This window comes from Ascidia mentula, chromosome 2 (assembly GCF_947561715.1).
Source record: "Ascidia mentula chromosome 2, kaAscMent1.1, whole genome shotgun sequence".
Classification (NCBI taxonomy): Eukaryota; Metazoa; Chordata; class Ascidiacea; order Phlebobranchia; family Ascidiidae; genus Ascidia; species Ascidia mentula.
Window position 1 is genome coordinate 9,034,576 of NC_138567.1, and position 25,501 is coordinate 9,060,076.

General features: G+C 38.6%; 5 protein-coding genes and 1 pseudogene across 5 annotated transcripts; 3 read left to right on the forward strand and 3 right to left on the reverse strand.

The window, feature by feature from the left end:
• Positions 1 to 566: 566 nt before the first annotated feature.
• Positions 567 to 2,043, reverse strand: LOC145889452 (poly(U)-binding-splicing factor PUF60 pseudogene; annotated as a pseudogene).
• Positions 2,044 to 3,860: 1,817 nt separating this feature from the next.
• LOC145889075 (G-protein coupled receptor family C group 5 member B-like) lies at positions 3,861 to 9,487 on the forward strand. The gene is made up of 7 exons (XM_082979957.1): positions 3,861 to 4,062; positions 5,550 to 5,762; positions 6,712 to 6,958; positions 7,230 to 7,373; positions 7,862 to 8,054; positions 8,712 to 8,832; positions 9,117 to 9,487. Exons 1-7 carry the CDS (start codon positions 3,899 to 3,901, stop codon positions 9,196 to 9,198), a joined length of 1,164 nt encoding a protein of 387 aa, XP_082836083.1. The 5' UTR covers positions 3,861 to 3,898; the 3' UTR covers positions 9,199 to 9,487.
• Positions 9,488 to 12,050: 2,563 nt separating this feature from the next.
• Positions 12,051 to 16,614, forward strand: LOC145888450 (uncharacterized). Its single transcript, XM_082979198.1, has 8 exons — positions 12,051 to 12,322; positions 12,500 to 12,651; positions 13,110 to 13,345; positions 13,580 to 13,684; positions 13,769 to 13,845; positions 14,112 to 14,250; positions 14,887 to 15,018; positions 15,327 to 16,614. The coding sequence occupies exons 1-8, from the start codon at positions 12,179 to 12,181 to the stop codon at positions 16,175 to 16,177; spliced, it is 1,836 nt and encodes a 611-aa protein (XP_082835324.1). The 5' UTR covers positions 12,051 to 12,178; the 3' UTR covers positions 16,178 to 16,614.
• A 224-nt stretch (positions 16,615 to 16,838) lies between these two features.
• Positions 16,839 to 18,283, reverse strand: LOC145889482 (uncharacterized). The gene is made up of 3 exons (XM_082980444.1): positions 17,943 to 18,283; positions 17,751 to 17,879; positions 16,839 to 17,415 (listed from the first exon to the last, which is right to left on the reverse strand). The coding sequence occupies exons 1-3, from the start codon at positions 18,009 to 18,011 to the stop codon at positions 17,293 to 17,295; spliced, it is 321 nt and encodes a 106-aa protein (XP_082836570.1). The 5' UTR covers positions 18,012 to 18,283; the 3' UTR covers positions 16,839 to 17,292.
• A 128-nt stretch (positions 18,284 to 18,411) lies between these two features.
• LOC145889132 (uncharacterized) lies at positions 18,412 to 22,338 on the forward strand. The gene is made up of 13 exons (XM_082980014.1): positions 18,412 to 18,533; positions 18,717 to 18,833; positions 19,098 to 19,261; positions 19,328 to 19,495; positions 19,562 to 19,730; positions 19,804 to 19,896; positions 20,093 to 20,274; positions 20,331 to 20,451; positions 20,915 to 21,125; positions 21,464 to 21,527; positions 21,855 to 21,986; positions 22,044 to 22,134; positions 22,285 to 22,338. The coding sequence occupies exons 1-13, from the start codon at positions 18,512 to 18,514 to the stop codon at positions 22,314 to 22,316; spliced, it is 1,566 nt and encodes a 521-aa protein (XP_082836140.1). The 5' UTR covers positions 18,412 to 18,511; the 3' UTR covers positions 22,317 to 22,338.
• LOC145889133 (ribosomal L1 domain-containing protein 1-like) lies at positions 22,184 to 24,497 on the reverse strand. Its single transcript, XM_082980015.1, has 8 exons — positions 24,355 to 24,497; positions 24,149 to 24,285; positions 23,863 to 23,998; positions 23,514 to 23,662; positions 23,361 to 23,446; positions 23,190 to 23,299; positions 22,861 to 23,013; positions 22,184 to 22,570 (listed from the first exon to the last, which is right to left on the reverse strand). The coding sequence occupies exons 1-8, from the start codon at positions 24,394 to 24,396 to the stop codon at positions 22,505 to 22,507; spliced, it is 879 nt and encodes a 292-aa protein (XP_082836141.1). The 5' UTR covers positions 24,397 to 24,497; the 3' UTR covers positions 22,184 to 22,504.
• Positions 24,498 to 25,501: the final 1,004 nt, after the last annotated feature.

The following is a 25,501-nucleotide window of genomic DNA, read 5'->3' on the forward strand; positions in this document are numbered from 1 at the left end:
CCGAAACGAATCCAAAAAAAAAATCTAAAACCAAACCAAATCCTGATGTACTTTTCTTTGAACTGTTTCATTTATGTGAAAACTCACTGCCATGATAACACCAACCAGGATAAATGGATATTTTGTTGTGGAACTGATCCATCTGGAATCAAAGTTTTCATACAAATGTGTCAAAACAGTATTTTTCCTACTTAATGTCATGTTTCTATAAAAATGGAGAAAAACATGGTTGGCAGCAAAGTTAACCAGAATGAACTTGATCACATGACTGAAAAACGAACAATATGCACAATGTAAATTTAAGACAAACAGGTTTTCTTTTGTAAACAGAAGTTGTCATTAAATCCATATGTTCTTTTGTGGAATTTAATTTCTTCTTTGTTAAGTGTCACACAAGCATTTTGTAATAGTGTAACAATGTTGAGCAAATTGACTTCAGAATCAAATCATATGCACATAACTATGTTGAGCACAAAATGTCAAAACGAAATGATGTTTGGGCAGTTCCAACCACATGAAAGAGAAGTGTGGGGCAGTTAGCTTCACAAAAACAATTGTTTATCCAATCAACCACTAAGATCATTTGAGTCAAATTTGTCCTGTGGATAAACAATTGCAGATATTTTCTGACCACCAAACCATCGCCCATTCAGGGCTTGAGTGGCTCTAATGCAGAACTCAGCAGATGCAAATTGTACAAAAATTTTCACCAACACAGAAGCATCATCTTCCTCACTTTGCTTCTCCTGATAAATGATGACACGATTGACAGTGCCAAACTTGCCACACTCCTCTGTGACTTCTGACTCAAGATCTTCATCAATGTCCTCAACATTAACCATATTTCGAAGCACCATCACAGTTGACTCCTCTTTCCTCATCAGCTTTTGCATTACCATGTGACGAGCCTGCACACCAGAGAGCTTAACATCTTCCTGGGCACTCAATGTGTTCGGCAACTCCATATTCTCCCGGGCAGCTTTGGAATCAGGTTGTTTGTTGGCTAGTGAAGCAATTGTGGTTGGGATAGCAATGCCAGGTGGAGGAATAGCAGGAGGAACCGACCTCCCAATGACTGATGGTACTGCAATCCCTGGAGGTGGCAACAAATTAACAGGAGGTGGTGGTGGTGGTGTGGGCACTGATGATGTCAGAGGGATTGAAACAGTGCCAGCAGGAGCATTGTTAAAGGAGCTACCAGCAGGAATAGTGACCCCTGCTGGAGCAATGGCCTTTCCAACCCTGAGATACTGTCCCCCAAGGTCAAATAAGTTCATTGATGAAACTGCATCATTGGACGACTGCAGTGTGTCATATTCTATAAATCCATAACCCTTATGCTTGCCAGTTAAATGGTCAGGCACAAGTGAGCATGACATGATGTTGCCAAATGCAGAGAAGACTGATTTCAGGTCATCCGTGTTTAAATCAGTATGAACAGAGGACACATATATCCTCTTGCATCTCTTTGACTCTTCCAGCAGAAGATCTATCACAGGATGACTCTGTGGCATGTTAGCCGGCCTGCCAACTTTAATAGAACGACCTCCAAGCATGACTCCACCCATTTGCTCAAGGGCAAGCTGTGCTGCTTCAGGGCACTCATATTCAATGAATGCAAAGCCCTTGTGCTTGCCAGTGATTGGGTCAAAAGACATGTTAATTGACTTGAAAGGCCCAAACGGAGCAAATGCATTACGGATAATTTCCTCCTTCAAGTCATAGTAAATGGATCCAACATAAACTCTGCACATAAGAACCAACGCCTGTTGTTTCTGTAAGTACATCGCCTCACTCATCATTCCTGGAATGACGGAACTTGCCTGAATAGCAAGCTTTGCCTGTTCCTGTTGTTTTAGCAACACAAATTTCACACTCTCTTGTACAGCATACTTTTTAGCTTTGGCCAGAGCCTCCCGTTGCATAGCTGATAATTCCGGAGGTGGTGGTGGAGAAGGTGGTTGAGTAATGCCATTTGGCTCCGTTGTAACCGTGGCCATAGTTGCACTACAGTTTCACAAAAACGGAAGCTAGTTATTTATTAATTCTGGAAAATTGTAATATAATATGTAACATTGTTAATTAGATAGGTTTAAAAATACACGCATAATTAAACGCAACAAATAAGCAATTTTTTAGACAAAATTTAAATTATAACGTTCAACCAACATACAGAAAACCAACTTACAACGAACAAATACGTTCCATGTTGTTCCATGAAACAAAATTACTCAACCATGAAAATATGTTGGATGAGACGAAGTGTAAAATAAGAGCACATTTAAAGTCATAAAGTCTCACCGACATTAGTTAAACATCTCTTATTGTATAAAACGTCTTTTACTTTAAAGAGATCAGCAAGTTCAATCAGCTCGCATTGTTTATTTTGTATTTATTTATAGCGAACACTCACTCTCTACTTTCGTATAAAAACGTTTACAGCATACTAAAAGATTTTTCTGGACGCAGTGTTCAATATTTAACAGAAATGTAGCTTACTACTGGGCAAAACATTTTGGTTCTATTGATCGAAGTTGTTTAGCCCTTTGAACAATCTACTGACACACAGCTAATTAAAAATGATTCTCAGTTGGAAATTATATGTTTTCAATAGTCCATAACCTATATTGTCCTCAATAAAAATGATCTTTTTGACACAGAACGTTTTTTAATTGCTGAAAAGTAGTGATGCACCGAAACAGCATTTTTTTTATTCGGCCGAAACCGAATATTCGGCAAAAGTTGCCGAATAAATTCGGCCGAATAAACCGAAACTAATTTTGGTGTCCATCTCTTTAAAATCGCAATAAATTTAAACAAAACATGCTGAAATTGAACTGATCCTATCATACAGCCCTTCATTGGCATATTAAGAATGCTGTACCAACTTCTTGAAGTTAATTTCGATGACAATTACCAAATAAAACAAATTAGTACAGTTGAAACAATGATTCTAAACTTTGTGTATCAGTGTTGCATGCAGTAAAAAAGTTTCGGTTTCGGCCGAATAAATTTGGCAAACCGAACTTTCGGTGCATCCCTACTGAAAAGGTGTTCAATGTGGTGAAATCTTTGTACAAGGGCATCAATTGCTACACTGATTAAGCCGAAAACCCTACACTGGAAGATGCAAGGGCCACCTTGTGAAACAAGAGAATGATTCTGGATTAATTGCAAATATTAATGACAAGTGTTTAGTTTGTTCAACTACATTTGGGAAATTGTGTTTTCTGTATGTTTTCGCAAGCTCCGTATGAAATCGCATACGCACAAGTGCTGTCAAACAATTTTTCAAACGTTGCCATGTGCGATAAACAACGTAAGATGGTACGTATCTTTAGAAACTCATTTCTGGCACTGCGATGAAAAAGAAGGCTCCCTTTTGTTGGAGAGTCGCCGCGGGCGTGCTACCTTTCACGCTGTAAGTCTGTCATTACAACGTTTCGCAGAGTCGAAGCCGTCGCCGACCGCATATTTATTGGAATGTTTTGAGCAGAACAGCATGTGCTTTGACTTCAAAGGAGCTATTAAGGCAAAAGCATACACGGTAGCCATCCCTAAGTAAGATTCGGGAATTCAACTCAAAGATTGTTCGGTTTATTCGAGTTTGAAGAGCGTTATGTAGAAAGTTGTAATGGAATATAAAGTCTGCCCAGGCGTATTGGACGGAAGGCCATCCCTGGACAGGGAAGTGTTTAGTCGTGTCGCGGTATTTACTCAGGCGATCTAGACACAGCGAAAGAATTTGAAACACCTAACAAACACTTTGAATTCAGACTATTTATTGTGATATAAGGTTTAAACTGAAAACGTCGGTCGTTTATCGCAATGATCAATAATCTCTTTACTTGTTTAGGAACTTCTTGTTGTTACAATCCATAGAAGCTTGCAAATAAAAATGGCGTCTGTCAAAGGATGTGGGAATATAGCTTCGGAGTTTACCAACCTTTGTGATACCACAAAATTGTGGGGAATTATTGTGATCGGTGTAGCCGGACTCGGTCTGCTGCTCACATTGATTTTTGCCATTGTCTTTTCGGCCAACCTGATGCGGTTCGTCAGGTGAGTGCAATTTTCCCCCATCCCCTCTCATCAAATTGCGTCTGTTCACGTCAGAGTGTAGGCCTGTGTTTATTCCTGGACGTGGAATCAATGCCTATTGATTTGCCTTTAAATCGCTCTTTGATAATTGGCACAGTGCATTTCTGGACTTACGTTTCGTAAGTGGGAAGATTGGATAAACAGAAATCAGGATCCAAAACACGTTGTTTAGTTTAAAACATATTTGTTTCTTGTACAATAAGGCAAACACAAGCGATGCGCAATGATTTACGCAACCAATACATCACGAGAAAACACGTAACGCGTTGAAGAAAATACAAAATAACACAAAGGAGAATTGGGCCACTTTGTCAAAACGTCTCTAAACTGCCGTCGGCGGATCTGTACGTTTCCCTAGTTTGTAGCACAAATTAGTAATTTTAGCGCCCGCGCACAAGAAACCTCGAAAACACCGACCACATGCCATGCGTAGGTTTCCTCTCCATTCACCTGTGTAGGTGGCACCCATGTCGTTTCGCGTATAAATTATCAGCCACTGGTCTTGTGCATCTGGAACCGAGTGACAACTTATGGCCGGGCGATAATGCTCGGGTGAGAGTTCCGTTTCGCCACCCGCTCTAACTTCCTCTGAATCGACCGTCGGAATATTCGCCCCTCGGGCTATGGCCATAGTAAAGATGTCGTATATTTTCGGCCCTGTGATTGTCGTCGACACAAGCTATTGATCGGGGATAGAAGGTCTGTCACCTTGTCCTGAGTAATGCGATAGCTGATGGATGGCGTTCGGTTACATCAATTAAATTTATATCATGTTAAAATCAATGGCCGCATAACCCCCATGAAACTATTTGTGTACATGGCGTTTTAGGGTCCCGTTCTGTGTTGTCTCGATGCACCAATGTCAATTCCACAGGGCACTGTCTGATTAACACGCGGAGTGATAAAATATCGTATTGTTGCTACAACACGATCTACATACAAAACAAACGATTACAAACTTTCCTGCTTGAATAAATTTATTATAATTAGGTTTATAATCATGCTTCTAGAACATTGCTAAATTGCCTCTGTTCTGTAATAAACGCGTATTAATTACTATTCTTTACACAATTATTGTTGTTTATAAACAAAGAAAGGCATCAAATAACCAATGTACGCGTACCCAACTTGGAATGTCAAATTGACAATGTCAATGATTAAACTTATGATAAGCAATGTTCTGTGCCAACCAACCGGAGGAAGGGCAAGGCTTACAGAAGGTTGCTCTTTCAGAAGAAAGCAGCACTAACCTCACTAAATAAGACTTTCACTAAATAAGATGACGGTGACTGTATAGTCACCACAAAGTGGAAGTCTTTGCTTGGCCGTTTGGTCAGCAAAGTCGTCTTATAGTCACACCAGCTGCACTGATGAGACCTTTTAGGTCGAAACAGTGGCCATCTGTCTGCAGCTTATACACGATTAAACTTATGTTTTTTACTATACAGGCACGAAAAGCACAAATACTCGACTCTTCTCTATTTCGTGTTGGTGGGTGTCTTTCTCCTTTTGGCGTTCAGCATAGCATTTATCATCAAACCAACGAGCATTGTGTGCATTGTGAGGAGGGTGGGGATCGGAATAGCATGGATCGTCACCCTCTCTCCTCTGCTGGTCGGGATTACGAGGACGTGGCGCATGTCCTATCTGGATGACATCAGGTGAGAAAAGGCCAACCATAAAAAACTGCTAATGTAAATGTTAAATATGCGTGAGGTTGTATTCATGCGTGACCCAAATAAATGGAAAGTCTGCGGTTGCTTCTAACGTCCCAATACGTTTACACACTTGTTTCGACAATCGAACTTTTACAGTCTATTCTCCAGCGTCTGAACGTTGAAAAATTGCGAAATGGAGCCGCACAAACATAGAGTAGAAATGGTGACTGTTTCTTACTAGTATTATTTACACCAAACTTGAAATGGCAAATAAAACAGATTTACTCGAGGGCACTAATTGCAGCTTGGTCGGGTAGACGTAATAATATGTTTTGAAAGAGATTAGCGTGCAGTTTTGCCTGAGAAAACATCCGACAAATAAATAGGTTCCTTATGCATTTCCATAAGACGCGGATCTGAGCTGACAGCTGAGAGATGAAATACCTTTACGCAAAGTGCACACCACGACGCGGTAGAAAGCAAAAAAACGCGACGAGGCATAAAAAACAACCTCACGTGATAATGCTAATTTCCTTTTTAAAGGAGTAGTTTGGGTACTGCAACCACTTTATATTCCACCGAGCAAACAAACACTGCAAAAAACAGTTTGCTTGAGCAGAAATCATGTTTAATTGACCACATATACAAATAGCCTTTTTTGCTTTTGCAAAAAAAAACATAATCAAAGCTGTTTCAATCCAATTAGGTTAACCCTATGGTTTTGTACATCTTTATGTTGTTGGACTTTAAATGAGCGTTATACCCTCACTAACAGATCGATTTGGCATACAACTGATTCACTATAGACATTGTTTGAATGGTTGTGATTTTCCCAGGAATGTTCCAAAATAGTAAACCAATAATAACTTCAAACCATTGTAGCAAATCTAAATATACACCTGAAGGCATTTTGTGGACTTTATTGTTTACATGTTTGCATGTCTATTTACAGGTGCGGATGGCTCGCCTTGGCTGTATGTGCATTTGTCAGTGTGGAGATCATAATAGTGACAGAATGGTGTATCCTCTCCGCGCCCAAAGTAACCAACATTACAAACAGCAGTAGCGTTACGAAATGCGAAGAGAACACGCACGATCTTCCCTTATCACTGGTGTTCAATGGATTGCTGTTGCTGCTGTACGTCATAAGCTCCATTGTCTCCATTTGCAAACCTGACAACAACGTCTCCGTGAACAAGGTATAGCATTGATACCCTGCTGTGACAAAAGCAACAGTTGTAGTCAAATGTGAAATGTTACATCAAACCTAAGAAAAGTGATTTGTTTCGCTAAAAAAAGAATCAATAACGCAAAACAGCACTATATACACGTGAAAAGATAGTGTGACTATTAGCTCAAACTTTCTTCATTCGCTGCACCGAGAAATCCCAAGTTATTGCGTGCTCTATAATGTTCACCGCATGACAAAGCCTTCACCGTCGTGACTAACCGAGCTCCCGTTGTTTGCAGCACTTCTCGAGCTTTTCAATCAGTTCGCTCATCACGTCACTCCTCGTCACCCTGCTGGCAGGCGCTTGGGTTGTCATGGTAACATATGGAAATGGTGCTCTTGGTAAAGAGGACTGGTTCGACCCGGCGACAGCCATTTTCATGGTGGGTAACTTGTTGGTTTTCCTGAAAAAACATATTGGTATGAAACGTGGTTCCCGTGAAGCTACGACAGTAATAATGGTTCCTTATGGTTTTAACAAACATTTTAACAAATTCTGTGTAATTCGCGCTTTCCTAATTAAATTCCGAACGAACGTTTCTTTTGCATCCCTTAAAAATAATGATTTTTGCACAAATCATGCGGGACCACTGGCGCAAATTGTTTTTCATTAAAACGATGGCAAAACCAAAGTATAAACTGGCAAAAAAACTGTTCTGTTCTGTGATCCAACGAGCTGCACCAAGGCAACAGAATACGTACATGTGGACAATTAATTCGACCAAATTTTTCAGCAGCGCGTTATCATCATTCTTATCAATGGGCATTTGTCAAACCTAATTTCTTCACCACTATACGTTTAGTCAATTACTTTTGAAAAAGACGCCCTGTTAAGCAAGGCGTTTTACATGCGGTATTTTTTGGTCTTCAGGTTTCCAGTGCGCTGTGCATTCTGTTAGTGATATTCAGCCCCGTACTGGCAACCATGCGAAGATTGCGAAACCTGGATGACGACGACGAGCTGTTTGGCAGTGGGGGTGCCAGTCCAGCCAGGGTAGCGTACGGTAGCGACAAGTACGCATCACAGAGCACCCTACCCAACGACAGAAGTACATACGCCACAAGTAAGTTTTTTGGCCAGGAGACACTTCTTGGCGCGAATTCCTACCAGTTTGCTTGGGCTGACGCAACGAACAGACTTTTGTCCGCCAAAAAGTTGTATGTGCTTGCTACCAAACGCTGCGCTGTAAATGGAGTCTTTTCAGTCGGGATCGTGTTGACAGCTTTGCCTGTGCTGTTTCAAAATTATTAGATAGCAGGTCACGTGACTTTAAAGGCCAGAAAATCTTTGCAGCGCATGGGGTAAAGATAGTCAAGGAAGCGTGACGTGTTGGTATTAACTGGGATCTTGTTTGGTGCTCTTAGAAAGAAGTGTTTGACTTGACACAACCAATAGTCCGTTTGATTACTTTTTTCCTAAATGCAACAGAGCACCGCTTCGTACGTAAAATATAATTTTAATCAATCGCAACGACTGTTAATATGTTATGACTTGGAGTCGGACATGCGAACTTTTCTGTGTTAAATGGAAAATTGTCTTATTTGGATTACATTAGCAGGCGATCCAGTTTGCTTGTACTGTAACATGCTGTTTTTACGATCTTTTATGCCGAAGAGCCCAAATCTTCAGCCTATTCACTTAAGCGTAAACTTTCGTCAGAGACACAATCTTTCTGCTCTATTGACTTCGTAAAATCTTGAAGTCGTGCTTTTTCGTTCAGGCGTGGAACGATTGCAGAGCTTCAGGAGCGCGAGTGGCGAGACGGCCCTAGCGATGAGTCATTTGCCGAGCTACCATCCTGTTCCAGCCAAGCGGAACGGGGTTAATAACAACGTAGATAGGTAGGCGTTCTTCTTCATTGCAATGTCTTCGTTTGGTGGAAATTCCCACTGCGACTGAACTGGACACAATTCTTCACTAATTTTTTGCTACATAGCGATTTTGTGACTTCCTGTCAAGATATGAAAGCAACATTAGTTTCTCTGCATTTTGGAACATATCATATCAATCGAAATTAATTACTTTTATCATAGGCCCAAGTTGTAACTGATGCAAATGTTATGTTATAACGATATTAGGCCAAATATAATCACGTGTTTTGCCTAAACTTATTTGCTTTTTTTAGATTACGAGCGCCCACAGGCGGACGCCTAAATCCAACTCTCGAATTAACTGAAGAGGACATTTGGAGAGATCGACATCTTTGATTTGTCGAAAATGTTTATTTGTTGTTCGCATATTTTCGCAGCATTGGCCTGAAATTCTCGTTAGGCTTTTTGTAACTGCTATCGATTTTTCAATCATTCACAATTGTGGATAGAGTTTTACATTTATACATATATGCATGCTTTTGAAAACAAGAACCGTTTTTTTCTTGTATTATCGAATGTTTTGTAAGATACGACGCTTACTTACAAAACCAAACCTAAAGCGCTAACACATTGTGTCCAGCACTGCTTGTCTGCTTCTGCAGAAATAAAACTTCTTCTCATTCTGTTTGAACAAATTTTAAAATAAAAATACAGTATGTCTTGTTTTAGTTTCAAACTAGTCTAATCAAACAAAAATCAGTTCCTTAAACTACTTCCTAAAGATAGACGACTAGTTACAAAAGGAACTTTCCACGCTCTTTGAAGCAAATATTACGTCACGTTGCCATCTTGGGCCGCAAAACCACCTAAAGTTAAAGGTGGGTGCGATGAATATTTTTTTTACTAACATCATATTATTAGTTAGTGCATTACAACAAAGTTGCTATAATTTGTTTTGTCTATGATTTGTTTTCTTATGTTTGATTGGTACAAAAGGCAAGCAAATACATAAAACCTGACAAAATTTTTGTCTCCTTTGGCTGTCACGCCTTTATGCCCTGTTACCGGAGTGTAGACAATTGAACTGCTACGTTCCGTTTTGCACGGGAATTTTTCGAACATGGCGTTTTGGCGTGTAGTAGATCATTAGTCAACCAGTGCGTCTTTTGTTCTGAAAGTTAAAAATGATTGGAAACTTTCAACCGGGTCGTTCTTGTGTTTGTAAAGTGAAGCAGCAGAGTGCACTGAAATAAAACACAGTGGTAGTGGTGATGGCAATGAAAGGTCAATGTTTCGCATTTGTCTTGTTGAAGTACATCTAAATAATGTGCTTTTTATTAGGGCCCAAACTTTATGGATTACTTGTGAAAATTTGGTGTAAGCATAAAGCACTATTTGTAAAACTTCTTTGAATTATTTCAGGGTCTTTTACAGTTGCCTTTTGTGTATATTTCTTGTTTTGATTAATGCAAAGCAAGATGGAATGGTTTCTGTACATTTTCTGTGTTTTTTTGACCACAAAATAAAGTGTTTTAATTTGAAATAAAGGACAGGTTAATTTTCCTCTACTTATTGCTTTAAATTGTTTCGAAAACAAAACGGCCTAGGAGGTTGTTTGTGACTTTTAATTGTTAAGGTTCAATGTTTGTTAATTGGCAGTGATTTTTTTTTTCTTTTGGACATTATGTGGACCTTTGTTAATATTGCTTTAAATTGTTTCAAAAACAAAGTGGCCTTGGAGGTTGTTTGTGACTTTTAATTTTTAAGGTTCAATGTTTTGTAATTAGCAGTTACCAGATCAAAAAAAATGCACTTTTGCGAAAATTTACCGATAATCTGCGCAATATTAATTAGCTAATGCATTAACATATGAAAAAACGTTGCGATCGTCTGCGCAGTTAACGACGCCAAAAAAAAATCCTCCGCACATAAACCAAACTTTCCAATCTGGAGCAGTGATCTTCTTTTTTCTTTTGGACCTTATGTCGACCTTTATTAGTATGTTGGTTAAAACTTTTTCAAGTATATAAGATATTTAAATTGCTTTAGTTATGATTCTAAATAAAGTTAACATTGTGAAACTGTTTCTTGGGAAAGTGGAACAGCTCAGAAAACATATTATGCTGTGCATTTCTGGTGCTGCAAAAAGATTGTATGTTGTGTTTTAGAAGTTTTTAATCAAACTTTGCCTTAGCTTGATATATATCAGATAAGAAAATTTAAAAGTATGTAAAAACATCTCAGATTTTGTCATGTAGTGGTTTGAAATTCAAAAAATTTGCATAAAAGCCAATTATGAAAATGTTTAGTTAACCTCTTATCAGTAGAGCTTGTTTAATTTTTTTTGCTTTAAAACAAAAAACATTTTGTGGTTCACATATCCAGTGAAATTCCACACAGCGAATCTTTTTTTTTGAAATTATTGCAGAAATCAATCAATGGTATACCCAATTTCGTTTTGCACCATATGACAAGAGAGTTAAAAAGCTGTTTTTGTAATTAATTTAATCTGTGTCAATGTGTTGGTTTTGGTTAAGTCCTGTTATTCTTATGTGATTTTTTGTCAATCACAAAAAAAATGTGTTTTGAGCTTTATTGAGACATTCAGTTCTAAAACAAAACAAAAAGATAAGTGTATTTAGTTTATAACCTCATAAACTTGCACCCCTGCTTTAGGCAGTGAATATTAGTGAATTACTGGAAAGGTTTGTCAGCCATTTGGGTCTTCAACAAATCTACTAAATGCAGTTGCATTAGGAAAATGAAAAAATATTGTCAAGTAAATTTTGAAACCTGTGTGTGCTTTTTTCAAAAATTGCTTAGCAACTGCAGTGATTTAAACAGGAATGCTGGTCGTATTCTTCATGTCAGTGAGGATGCTAAGGGGATTTTTTTTGTTTTGATCTTCTGGTGATAGTTTGTCTGAGGCTTCATATTTCCACCTGTCGTTGTGCAGTTGGTGTCATTTTGCAACCTATTCATAGCAGAGGTATAGGTAATCAGGAATTTCTCAATTAAATCACAATCTATGCTTGATAAAAGTCACAAACTGAGTATATATCTGTTGTTGAGAACTTTTTTTCCCAACTTTCTACAAGCTGTATTTTCATTTTGGTTATTATAGGAATTGTGCAAGTATTAACTCTTTGTTTTGTTTGTAGCTATATCAAAAAGTATGTTTTTGTGTTGGGAAATTAAATATTATGTGTGATGCATGTTTTTAACTTGTAACTTTAAATTCTAGATTTAATCTTTTTCTGCCTTGCTGCTTGTAATGGCACTTTAGGCAACTGGCAAGAACTGTGAAGCCAGAAATACCACCCTACATATCAAAATTGTGTTGAAAAAATTCAAAGCACAATAGCAGAGAACAATCATGGATAACAGGATACGACTGGAAATAGTAGAGCAGCCTCAGCAAAGAGGCATGAGGTTTCGGTATGAATGCGAAGGTCGTTCTGCAGGAAGCATTCCTGGTGAAAACACTACAGCAGACAAAAAAACTTGGCCAGCATGCCAGGTTTGTGTTATACTTGTTTCTTGCAAATGGTGATGCTCATATTTTTCAAATACACATTGACTTTAACTTGTATCCAGCAGAAATGGGAAAATTTCATTTTTATTTGAATGTCTGAAATGTTTTTGTTGCAATTCTCTGTTACTTGCTTGTAAACAATGTATGCTTTGCTTTTTACAGATTGTAAACTACTCTGGCCATGCGGTTGTTCGAGTTTCATTAGTTTCAAAAGATGACCCACCACGACCCCATCCTCACAGTCTAGTGGGCAGAGATTGTGACAAAGGGGTTTGCCAGACAAACCTTGATCCCAGCAATCAAATGCTTGCCACGTAAGTGAAAACCACTGTGATCGAGCTATGGGTCAGTGCATTTTGTACAGAGGTTATGGTAATGTGTTTGACACAAACATTGCACACAACACACTGACGTAGATTGCCGCACATAAAATGCACCCCAGGGAAGCGTGATAATACATTGGAGTTTCAGTGTTATTGTATCATGGGTAGTAAAGTTTGCTTTTCATTATTAAAAGTTAGTCTTGTTAAATGTCTCTGCTGCTGCAAGCCAACTTCATTTATAAACTGAATGGGGTATCAAAACTTACTCACACAGTTTAAAAACTTTGGTTAAAGTTTTTGTTGTTATATCTTCCCATAATTATTATCAAATTTTAATCATTTTGTTTCATGATTTAGTTTTTAAATTCTTTTAGTTGTGATGTGACTTTGGGTGAGATAAAACTATACGCACAACATCTCCCTGTTTTTTACCATCCACCAATGGTTAGATTTCCGAACCTGGGTATACAGTGTGTAAGAAGGAGAGAAGTGAACAGTGCCATCATGGAACGCATTCGCAACAACGTCAATCCATTCGGTACAGTGCCAGAAGGTGATGAGCGTGCCTCAGTTGATGTTGATTTGAACATAGTACGACTATGTTTTGAAGCATTTCTTCCTGATCGCAATGGACATTACACAGTAAAACTGGACCCTGTTGTGTCAAATCCAATTTATGACAAAAGTAAGTTTTGTGTTTTTTTTTTTTTTTATTGTCAGTAAATGTTTTCATGCAATGAGAATTATAATCAAATGAAATTTTGTCTTTTGAAGCAACAAGCAAAAATAGTATATCATCAGTAAATCTCGTTTGTACTATTTTTTTTGAACGATTCTTGTTGCTGTTAGCAAATGTACTGTTTTGGAATCTGGTCAGAAAGTATGTTAAAAAGTAACATCTGTAATCTGTTGTTTGTAGAAGCCACATGTGCGGGAATCCTAAAGATATGCCGTGTGGACAAAACACACGGCAGCGCACGTGGGCAAGACGAGGTCTTCCTGTTGTGCGACAAAGTACAAAAAGGTGAGTACCTTTGCAGCAGTTTTCCATGCTACACATTTCCACACATGTGGGGGTGCTTGCATTATTTTGGTTTCTTTTTTGCAGAGGATATACAGGTGGTGTTTAGCAAAGGAAAGTGGGAGGCACTTGCTGATTTTTCATCTGTCGATGTGCACCGACAGGTAAATATCTATTTTCTAGTACACTTTTTCGTTCCATACATTGAAATGAATCTAAAACTATAGATTGTGGAAATTACTTTAATACCCGATTATGCTTACCCAGTTGTATAGCCTGCGTTTTACAGAGTCCTTGTATAATATTGAACTATCTGTGCAGTAGTCGTCATGGCAAACATGCAAGTCATCCACATGACATTCCGTCAGATCATGTTTATGATTGCCAAAATCATTTGTAGCAAGCTCTAACATTAGTGTGCTTGTTTAAGGTGGCCATTGTTTTCCGAACACCACCTTACCTGGACCCCAACATACAAGAGAGTGTGGAGGTTGAATTTAAACTACGGCGACCATCAGACAAGCAAGTCAGCAAATCCCTGCAATTCACATACCTTCCTATGCAACAAGGTGAGTCCATGACGCCACTTTTGCGGCTTCGGCCTGTCTGTTCTCCAGGGTGTTGTGTCTCAGACAGCCTGTTTCTTTGGCAGCTTTGCTTCTGGGTATATAGTGAAGAAACAAGAACAAAGCGGAAGAGGTCACAAACTTGCACCATTTTGTGTCCGCCCATGCTGGACGCATTAAATTGCACGGGAGGGAAAGAATTGTGGCGCTGTCTTGGGTTAACAGCCCCCTTATTCAGGCTCAGGGCCTTGTCATGACAAAAGCTTTTGTCTCAAAATATATTTTAGCGTTTTTGTAGAGATTTATACAATGTTTTACACATGATACTAAAACCTCGGCTTGAGATTTTGTTTTTTAAGCCACATTCATAATGACCTGTTGCTCAAATTGTGAGGTTTTTTTTAAATTTTACTGTCCACCCAAACAAAATATTTTTGCTTCGTCGATCAATGTACGTTTCCGTTTAAGTGCACTTCAAATAAAATTTGTTTCTGTGCCTTAAACCCTGGGTGCAAACAATGTTGTTTAACATATTGATTTAATGAACTATGGCAGATGTGCGCGTAGGTTTTGGCTTGGTGAGTTCCCTTTCATTTCACTATCCTAGTCAATCTTGACTAAACAGAGGTTTCTTTACAGAGGGAAAACACAAAACCTTTTCTATTTCCGTTCCTTCTTCGAGCAATGATGGTCGACATCAACAGCTAAGAAGAGCCATTGAAGCCAAATGCCAGCAATCAACTCGCCAGTATCCGAGAAATCCAATGCAACGTATGTTTATTTAATCAAAATTTTTTAATGTACATGCCAATGAATGTACAAATTGTCTTTAAACCAAATAAGATTGCCCTTACTATGTGTAGCCAAAAAATAGGGTTAATAGTACTGCATGTGGATGTAAAGCCACGAGTTGCCTATCTCTTGCATATTACAATGCACATGAGAAAGTAGCACAACACCTTCTACAAATCTCATTATTTTGTGGTCTATTAAAGGCAAAGTTTAAATACCAGTATTTCAGTTCGGGAAGCGTCACCTTCTCCACAAAGCAAAAATCATTTTTTTGAATTTATGTTTAGGTCCCAAAGCCCAACCGACCAGAACAATGCCCCAAGCATCAGAATGGCCACACACAGAATTTCAGAAAGTCAAACAGGAGCCAACTTTTCTTCAGCCAAGTATGCCCTCCTGGCCCACTCCCTTTCCCCAACCATTTTTGCCCTCACAGCCGGGTGCAACCATGTTTGACCCATCACCTCTCCCCAATCCAATGCCATTTCCAAACCAGAGCGACATTGCTGGGACCAGTGGCCAGTTTATGAGCCATGCTGGTCAACTTATGTCAAATTTGGAACCACCATCCTCATTTACACCCTACATTAATGGTGACCCCACACAAGAGAAGTTTCCCAGTGTTGGGCTAGAAATGACTGATCGAATCCTAGAAGCAGAATCGACCACAAATCATGCTGGGAATGATGCTAAACTGGAAGATCTTTTTAGCATAAAAAATCTTAGCTTGGACTTTGATGGCGATGGACAGGCACACATGAGTATCACAGATCCTATTCTCCAGGCACCTGTTAATACCCAGCAACAGCCTGAATTTCGTCAGCTACCAATGCATGATAACTTTGCAGTAATGTCACCAACACAGATTATGTCTCCTCAGCAACATCAACATGCAAATATGATGTCACCGCCTCATACCAATCTAATGTCTCCACAGCAAGCACCAACACCGCTACATCACCTACCGCCAAATGGCATGAGCCAGCAAGACATGCTGCCTGGTTTTGACCTTGGCAATTATGCTGGTTACCATACCAACAACAACAATAATCTCTTGAACTACGAGGCTCAAGAACCAAGACCAGACGATATGATTGACACTTTTCTGAAAACCATTAATGGAACTGACATACAGTAGTGCACTTAGTTTTTAGTTTGTTTTTGCTGTCTACAAAGAAGAAGAATGAGCAAGTACGGGCTGAACATCATGAAAGGATGAACTACTGTTGTTGTTACTCCGCAAGTTGGTGGTTCCTGAACATTAACTACAGCATCCTAATCGCCCGAGACCAAGAAGTCATAATTTTACTGAGTATCTAATGTTTACAGCATAGCTTTTGAAATAACATGCCTAACATATTTGTGTGAAAATTACCAAAAAAGTGGTGCCATGTCAGCCTGCAACTGGTACCATTCCCCGGTTGGGAACCACTGCTTAAAATTGTGAATTTTGCAGTAAAATATGTGTACATGTACATATTTGAGATTTTTACATGCAATGAATCTTATTTTTCTGTAATGTTCCAAATCGTGTTGCAATTTTTTTTGTAAATATATAGGTTGCCAATGAAGATATTTTAGGAAGTGTTGGTTATTATTTAAGAAAAAGACAGCCCTGGCCTGCCTTATTTGGTTATGTACCAGGTGCCCAAAAACTAAGTTGGTGAAGTACAAAGGTTTTGTGGAGTGGAGGATTTATTTTCTTTATCTACAATTATAGCTAGGGCTGGAGGTTGCTTGTAGACCATAGAAACATATTCACATTTTCGGGCTAACCCCATAACATGTTACAAGCCACCAAAAGTTTACATACATTTATTAGAGTAAGAAACGTAATTCAAAAACTGTCTTTGTTATCAGGAAATAAAGAAACACTAATAGAAGGATTTACAGGTTACCAAATTACACTACACATGTATATTTCTGAAATAACAGTTGTGGTGCAACAGGTTGTGCCAACCACAGAGAATATGAGCAAAGACCATGCTAGTTTTGCTTTTTCATAGTATTGAGTCTAAAAATTTTATGTAACATTTACCGACTTATGTTGGGCAGGTATAAATCACATGAAAAGGTGAGTGAATAAAAGTCAAAGATCAACCTGCCAATCTGGATAACATTAACTGTTAGTTAACAAGAAAACAATTACTAAACTATTTCATTTCCATGTAACAATGAGCATTTATATTTGGTTTAAAAACCACATGCTAAAAACATAAATTCGACGCAGGCCATTTGATTCAAAGCACATGATTACATAGCTTGCACTTTGATTGCAAATAAGGCAACTTGATTTTCAACTTCCTTTTTTAATGCGTTGTTTGAGGCATTTGGGTTGTTTTTGACGAAGGCTGCAATATTTGCCACACACTGGGCCTGAAAAGCAACAATGCACAGAAAGTGATTTGTGGTTCAAACCACTATAAAACATTATTTGTAGTAAAACTGAGCACATACAACATATCCCACAAAAAGTAATGCAAATAACTAATATCAAATGATAAGCCAAAATCTTTAGACTTAATTGGTTAAGTAGTGGTTGGAATATAAAACTTAAGACTGCTTTTAACATTATAGCTTTTTGCCTTTACAGATTTAACATACAGTTGTTTATCTATATTAAGCTATTCCCCAAATACATGGGCCTTGTGTCAAAAACAATGTTTCTCAGCAACAAATTTTACAAGTTCGTTTACCCACACATACTTTACCTTGAAGTCATCAATTTTTCTCCGTCCACTTAATCTCTGATACACTTCATTTCCTACTCGAAGTGATGTCATAAGACGATAAAAGTGCTGGTGATCTTCACCATGAAGGATGTAGTTTCTTTGAGCAATCTGGTAACAGCAACAGTGCATGCTATTTTCAGGTTTTAGTATTTTTTTAACAGCAAACCTCACCTGCTGCAAAAATTCCAAGTTGTTTTCCAATGCTCGATCTTTAGCAAATGAATCCAGCAAAAATGACATTATTCGTAATTGAGGTGATACACTATAATGTTAAATGTAGTTAAAAACACCAATTTGCGGAACTTTGTAGGCTACGAAATTCAGTTAAAGTTGAAGACTCAAATTTACGGAACCTCGTAGGCTGTTTTTTTTCTTCTGAGAAACGGTTGCTGCTGTTTTCTGATTTTAATTGAGTGATTAGGTGAATGTTACACTAACAACACCCAAACTAGGTTTTAAATATTTATGTCCAAATAAGTTATCATAAAATAAACACCAACTTCTTCAGTGGAAATATTTTTGTTGTTGTACAAGATTTTAGCGATCACGTGATTGCTTCCAAAACATGCTTTTCGCTCATCCAGTATTCATTTGCTGGTTTTCTGCAAAGTTTGCAAGCCGCCATTTCGTGTTTTGTGTATCAAGTGCAATCGACATCCAACGGTTGAAAAAATTAGTTTATTTGACCAAATATATTCATATTTTTGTGGTCCAATTCTGCCAATAACTAAATAAATTCAATGGAAGGAAGTGAAAGCAATGGTAAGCACTATTTGATCCGCCCAATATTTTGTGTAATGGTTTAACTTAATCATTGTCTTGTAATACACATTTTTTATTAGCCTAAAATTTATATATCATACTTGAGTGAAATTTGTTGTTTTGTTATGTGAGGCTTGTTTTTAATACGTTGGTGACATAAAACAAAATTTGTGGTGGTTGCAGATGCAGGTCACCAGGACAAACAGACCAGCAAACCCGATACCGGTAAACGAAACAAGCTCATCATTCTTGGTGTGGGGATATTCGTGTGCGTTGCCGGTGTTGCTACTCTAGTTGCTGGTATGTACTCTGACCTTGTTGCTGTGTATTGAAAATGTATGAACAAAACATTTTTATGAATTACTGTACTTGTTTGCCATCTCTTTGGTTACATCGCCATCTTTAAAAAACACATCTTTACTGATCAAACGTACTATCCAGCTAATATAGACGATATGTATGTGCTTAAATATGCGTCTTCAATGATTAAAACTAAAAGCATTCTTTGGACTGATCTTGGTTGTTACAAAAGAGGTGTTGAATTTACTGTTGATCCCAATGCAGCAATGCTACAAGCTGGACCTGTTGATTACGAATCCGAGCAGCCAATTTTTACTGGCGCAATCCAGTTTGAAGAAAATGAGGAAGGGATGGTAAAGTGGAGTGACGAGTACAACGACTTGCAATCGGCGAAAGCGCAGCAATTGATCACAGCCATCGCCCCTAAAGTGTGTTTTAGTATCCTGTTTTGTCATTCAGTTTGGGCGTTAAAAAATCACAACATTTGGTGGCAGATGAAACACGCGATTGATGCTGAGGGATTTTCTGTTGACGACGTTGAAATCACGGCACTCGAACAGACACAACCTGTTACAGTAACACGCAAAGAACTGGTGAGTCAACCCAAGACGTTGATCAAGGGTGTGAACTTACTTGACCAATTGAAGACCGAAACCAAAACGGTACGCCTTAATGGAACAAATCCCCGAAAATTAGTCATCTTGCTAAGGAAACTTATGTATGTTTAGTATCCTTTCGTTAAATATGTGCGGGCAAAGTTCGCCATTAGGGGCAGGCCCATCAGAAACGCGGCCACATTTCGAAGCGCAAAACCTGATCAGTTAAAGAAGGTTGGCAGATTGATGGCCACAAGACTGTCCAGCACTGGGTGGACCAGTAGGACAAAAGAGTTTGAAGGCAAGTATCTGATATTCACGAAACTCCTAGGCGCGAGATGCGTTTGCCTATCTGCATATTATTATTTTTTTAGCGAATCCCCAATTCTCCAAAGCTGTGGAATCGCTGGTTTCCGAAATGCCGAAAGCAGTTACAAAAGCGCCCATAGCCGCACAGTTTGATTCAGGTGGAGTTGTTTCTCGTTAGTTGCAGAATGACCAGTTGACAATTACTAGTTTCAGCATAAATAGGCAGCGCGAATCACTGAACCCTGTGTCGATATGATTTTATGTTGTACAGCATTCATATCCAATACTTTTGCCAAAAAGTTAAAGTTTCTTTCCAAACACCGGTAAAAAATAACATCCGTTTGCACCACGTAGCCTTGCCGTGCACCTGCGACACGACGAGTGCCGATTTGTCAACAAGCAATCCGCTCATGGCATGTATGTGCGACAGCAGCTGCACCGACGATAGCAACTACATCTATGGTGGTGTGGAGAATCGTTTCACTTGTGTTGGATCGAGCGTGTGTGCGACCGCCTACTACGCTGGCATTATCGGGGTTTGTATGGTTTCATTTCGGTTTCGCGGTTTAATGTCAGGAGCATTTGTTTTAAGCCGGACGGTGGAGAGTTTGAGGTCATCTACAGTGGAAAGGGAACGGTGGAAAAAGGTCCGGAAAAGGACGGGTTTGATGTAAACGCGGTCGACGTAACGATGGGCGTTTGCACATATAAAGGTGAGAAGATTTTTTTTGTTGTTGCCACACCGGGGTTTGAACCCTGGTCATCCTGGGCACGAATCCCGATCAGGTTTTTCGGCTTAGTATATGGGTAGGGCACTTGACTGATGCTGCCAATTACCAATTCGATTTTTAACCAGGGTGGGGTGGTTTTCAACCATACTGCGACCTCTAAACCCATTTAACTGTGTAAGCCACCTTATGTTAAAAAAACTTGTAGATTGCCAATCTACAAGTATAAACCGCTGGCCAACTGGTGTAAGCTAATATGGCAGTCTTGAGACAGTGAGTAACAAATTATGAAGAAGTGGAAACGTTGTGGAGACAGTGCTCCCCATCCTTTCCCCCAAAAAGCCAGAATCACACTTGCACATCACAAATGCAACGCTGAGAGTTGCTTGGCGCGATTTGAACATAAAACCACGGAAAATAACACTTGTTTCGATATGCTGTCGCGCAGAAGCGGGAGAAGTGATCAGTGCAACGACACCGTTTAATCCAGTGGGCGGGGGAAGCTTTCGGACGACCACACCAGTGTACCTCCCGCCGGCCATTTTTAGTGGGGGAGATGACGAGCCCCAGTTCAGTCCCGACTTTCCTTTCGACGGCACCGAACACGTGGTCGTCCACATCAAGCACACTAATATCGGCGGCAGGCCAACAAATTACCGGTACGCTTTTTGGTAATGATTCAATACAGTTTTTCAATATTTGGTATCTTGCTTGAACCTGCTTCAGATTGCACAAAAAAAAAATCCTTGGTCGCAAAGGCCTATATAGTGGCTATTATTTCTGTGCGGTTTTTATACTTACGCATTATGCCCATGCGCTCCTATAATTTAGCATGGTGAATAAATCTTCAGAACAAATAGTGTAGCCCATATAACCGATCTAAAATTTATTGTATCAACAATTATTATCAATGTAGCCTACATGCGTAAGCTATGTACCATTATGACTGAAATTTACGTAGGCTATAACACCAGAAATAGCTTCGTTTAATAATCAGACCGGAATACGAAGACGTGAAACACAAAGACGTCGTGGACTGGAAAACAGCAGCTGAACCCCAGGTAAAAATTAGTCAAAGCGCTTTGTTAACCTACAAACAAATTTACCAAATGTTTACAAGAAAATATGGGTTAGGTTAAACGTTTGTTCATTGGATGGCCAAGAAGACGATATAGGCAGTATTGCGGTTTTGTAACATATCTAATAGGAGAATTAGACTGCGTTACTCCTCGTCAGTTGGTGGTGCTCAGTGTTTACAAATACTCGAGTTGCTAGTATTAAGCACAGTGAAAGTCTGGTCTTTCATAGCGCCAAACTGTATGCAGCAGAGTTTATCCGTTTGTGGACAAAGTCTGAATTTTGAGCATTTGACACTTTATTATCCACAGTACGTGCGAATCTTCGGAAAGATTGGGATAAACTACGACAAGATTACACTTCGCCACGTGGTGGAGCCACAGGACGGGAACGGTATCGTGTTCGGTCTCGCGTTGGGAGGCGACGCTGGAACCATAGCTTCGGTGTAACTGCGTGGTACGCTAGGGTTACTTTGTTTTTGTAACAGATTTACTTTAAAGAGCGTACGAGGGAGGTGGAAAGGATACAACGAGTTTAGAGCAAGGGTAAAGGGGGCATTCGGTACCTACGCCACTTTACTCAACATCAGATGTAAGTCTAACAATATGCAAGATCGGTAGGCGTAAATCAGTTTAGTCACTAAACTCGTCAAGCTTTGGTGCAATTTAAAGTAGTCGAATAGAGCTTGTAACAGTCAAGTCACAAACATTACGAGACAAACAGTTTATTTGGGTGTTACAGTTGGACGGGATGTGTTGTCTGCGATGAACTGAGGGGATTAAAGGATATTGTGCCAACTGCGTTTTGTTCGTGTAACGTATTCATGTTCATTACATTACTGATTTACAAAGCATTGGGAGGTGTTTTTAAAAAGGAAGCCTGGTTTTGTTAAGGCTGTACGGAAGTGTTATTTCTCCAAAAAAGCACAGAAAGTTCCTTTTTGTTTTTTTTTAATGCAAAGTCAGGGTATTTTTCCAGATTTGCGCGGTCTCAAACGTCTCTTCATTACTTTCGGGGCATACAGGTCCTATCACAACAAATAAGATTTAACATAAACAAGCGAATTGAAGCTTTTATTTGTTAGTGATGTCAAAGTGGCGTCTAGGGACCTAAACTAGTCCCAGTGACGTGCTTGCTTTATGATTTTAGTTTAAAAAAGACAATTTGTTACATCGTTATTCGATGTCTGGCCTGCATAAATTCGATACAGGTTAATTTAAGGTCAACAGAACTTAATAAATTTGACAAACCTGAGATAGACTATGAAAGAAAATGAGCAAGGACATGAATTTTGCAAAAAAAAAATGATGAACAAACCTTTCTGTTTCTGTATTCTTGCTTGGCTTTAATGTAGTCGATTTCTTCTTGATCTTTCATTTCGATATCTGCCGGACATTCATCGCTTGTGTATAAGGGCAATGCAACAGAATCATCAGTTTTTACATGAATTGAGCGTACATTTCCCCAACCCTAAAAATAAGCAGAATATTAAAAAAAAATTATTTCCGCAAAACAAGGTACTATGCACATGAACAATGAAGTGAGGTTAGGTGTAAGACACATACCATGCTAAATAAATGTAAATGCTTTTTAAATACCATGGTAAAGTAAATGCATTTCAAGTATAAAAACTTAATACTTTTTACCCGTATCATTTCAGAAGCAACCTTTGCAAGGCATGTTTCAATGTTATCCACAATGTGGTCCAAGGAAAAATTCGTATATGCAGCATGTATCATACTGCAGTTGCCTTTACCTGTCAGCAAAAGCTATATGTTTAGTGGCATAGTTGTTTGATCTGGTTATACTAGAATTACCTGACAAAATCCAACGTGTTACTGAAAGCTTATTGAAAAATTCTTCTTTGAGGTATTTTGTCCTCAAATTTATCTGTATAGGCTGCCTAAAACAGAATAAAAGATTTTGGTTTATTGAACTGATGCAGAATTACCTGCCATTGTTATGCCCACTTTTTCTTGACATAGAAATGTTTTCCTATTCGTGCAGGAACAAATTTCATAATTCTGTCATCAGCAAGAAATAAATCATAAGAATCACACAAAGATCGCTTGGCTTCGTATGATTTATAATCTTTCCTCAAGGAAAGCAGAGGAACAATCTGTAAGTTTGCAAAACATGCTGTCATAACAGCTTCACATTGTCCAGTAATGCAGAAGTATAATTATTATAATCTACAAAGAATGTTTTTGAAGGTCAACATGTTCATTTAGGTCAATATTTTCATGTCATAAAAACAGACAGAAAACCATAATTGATGTAAAAGCAAATTCATTTGTTGCTTGTAAAATGCAACCATACCTTTGGTACAACTCCTACAACCGATTGAAACTCATCTTTATATTTGTCTTCAGTTTTTTCCACATCTTTTCTGTCAACATCATTTGTGAATAGGCAAATTTCTGACTGAGTTGTGAAGATCGGGTGTGGTAGCTTTCTGCATTGCCAACAAAAAATGCATTAAATGACAGCAGTTTTTTGTTAAGCGCAAAACAAACCACTCATAAAATGGTTTATACAACAAAAGTGCTTGCAGCTATTGTGGTCGCAGGCCTAGTATTTCTTAAAGTAATGGCAGAAGACTAACATGAGAACTTTCTTCTCTTTCCTTGACGGGATTTTGTGTGTTACTACAAGAAGATTTACTCTCGGATGTGATGATAGCAGACTGTTTTTGCTTGACTTGTCAATAACTTTCAGCAAAGAAGTCACACACGCTTTAATCTAAACAAAGATATAAAGTTATTTTTATGTCGGCCTACGGTTGTTTAATCGCAGTTTCAAGCTACACACCTGGTCCTTTGCAATAGGACACGTATTTTCTTCATCTGCCATTTTTAAACGTGTTTTAAAAACAGAGGGGTGATAAAGCTATCTGTTGCTCAACCATGTGTCGACACGCTTCACCAGTTTTTGTCTAGATTGTGTCAAAAAAATTACTTCGCTTTGCTGTGCGGCACGTTTAAGATTTTTGACATATCGATAGGCTACAGGGACGTCTAACTTGCTTAATCCTCGAAAACAGTGACTTATATTTTATTCGTAAGGAAACGTTGCTGGGTCACAGCGAGATACAGCACAAATAACTTTTACCATCGATGTTTTTTTGGCTGAAAAAAAAACCCACAGACCAATTGCTTAATGGAAACAAAATATGTACATTAAAATTTATATATGGACTTGAAAGACATGCGACAACGAATGGTTTTCAGTATATGTGTTATTCTATCCTGTTGTGAACGACTTTACTGTCTACTGTGCCAATTCATCGTTTTATTTTATTGCAGGTTTAGGCTTATAGGCCCAACAGGAATTTACCACCGTTCTTACGAGACTTGAACATTTGGCGATCCATCGTAATTTATGGTGGTTAGTTACTCACCGCGGTTGATTCTTTTACCGCAATAAAATGTTTCTATTGATGTTAGAAATGCGGAACAAGTGTTTGTGTTATTGTGTATAGCAGTGACATATCTCCAGCCCCCTTTTTTGGTAGGGGCCAAACACGTTTTGGGGATCAAGCAATCCTACTACAGAAGGTGATTCTCCGTGAGAAGATCACCTTAAACATAGGCGTCTGACTTGATAACCTTTTGGTTTTATCGGTAATACAACATAAACTTTTGGTAAAAAGTCTTTGTAAAGTTTCTCTAAACATTTGTAATACTCCTCCAAAGAAAACTTACCAGCAAAACAAAATTACCAAATTATTTTTTTTTAAATTTAGTAGCAAGGCAGTAAGCTGTATACAAAAACACAACGAGAAAGGTACAGAACATGGTGTGTGAATTATAAAATCGAGGGCACAGAAACAGTGTGAATTTTAGAATTTGGCAGGAATCATGGACAAGAAATCCGTCTGTATGACAAATATATTTAATCACGTTTGTTATCGTTTTACTCAAAACGTAGTTCGTTTAAATTCCAAAGTGTGGAGCAG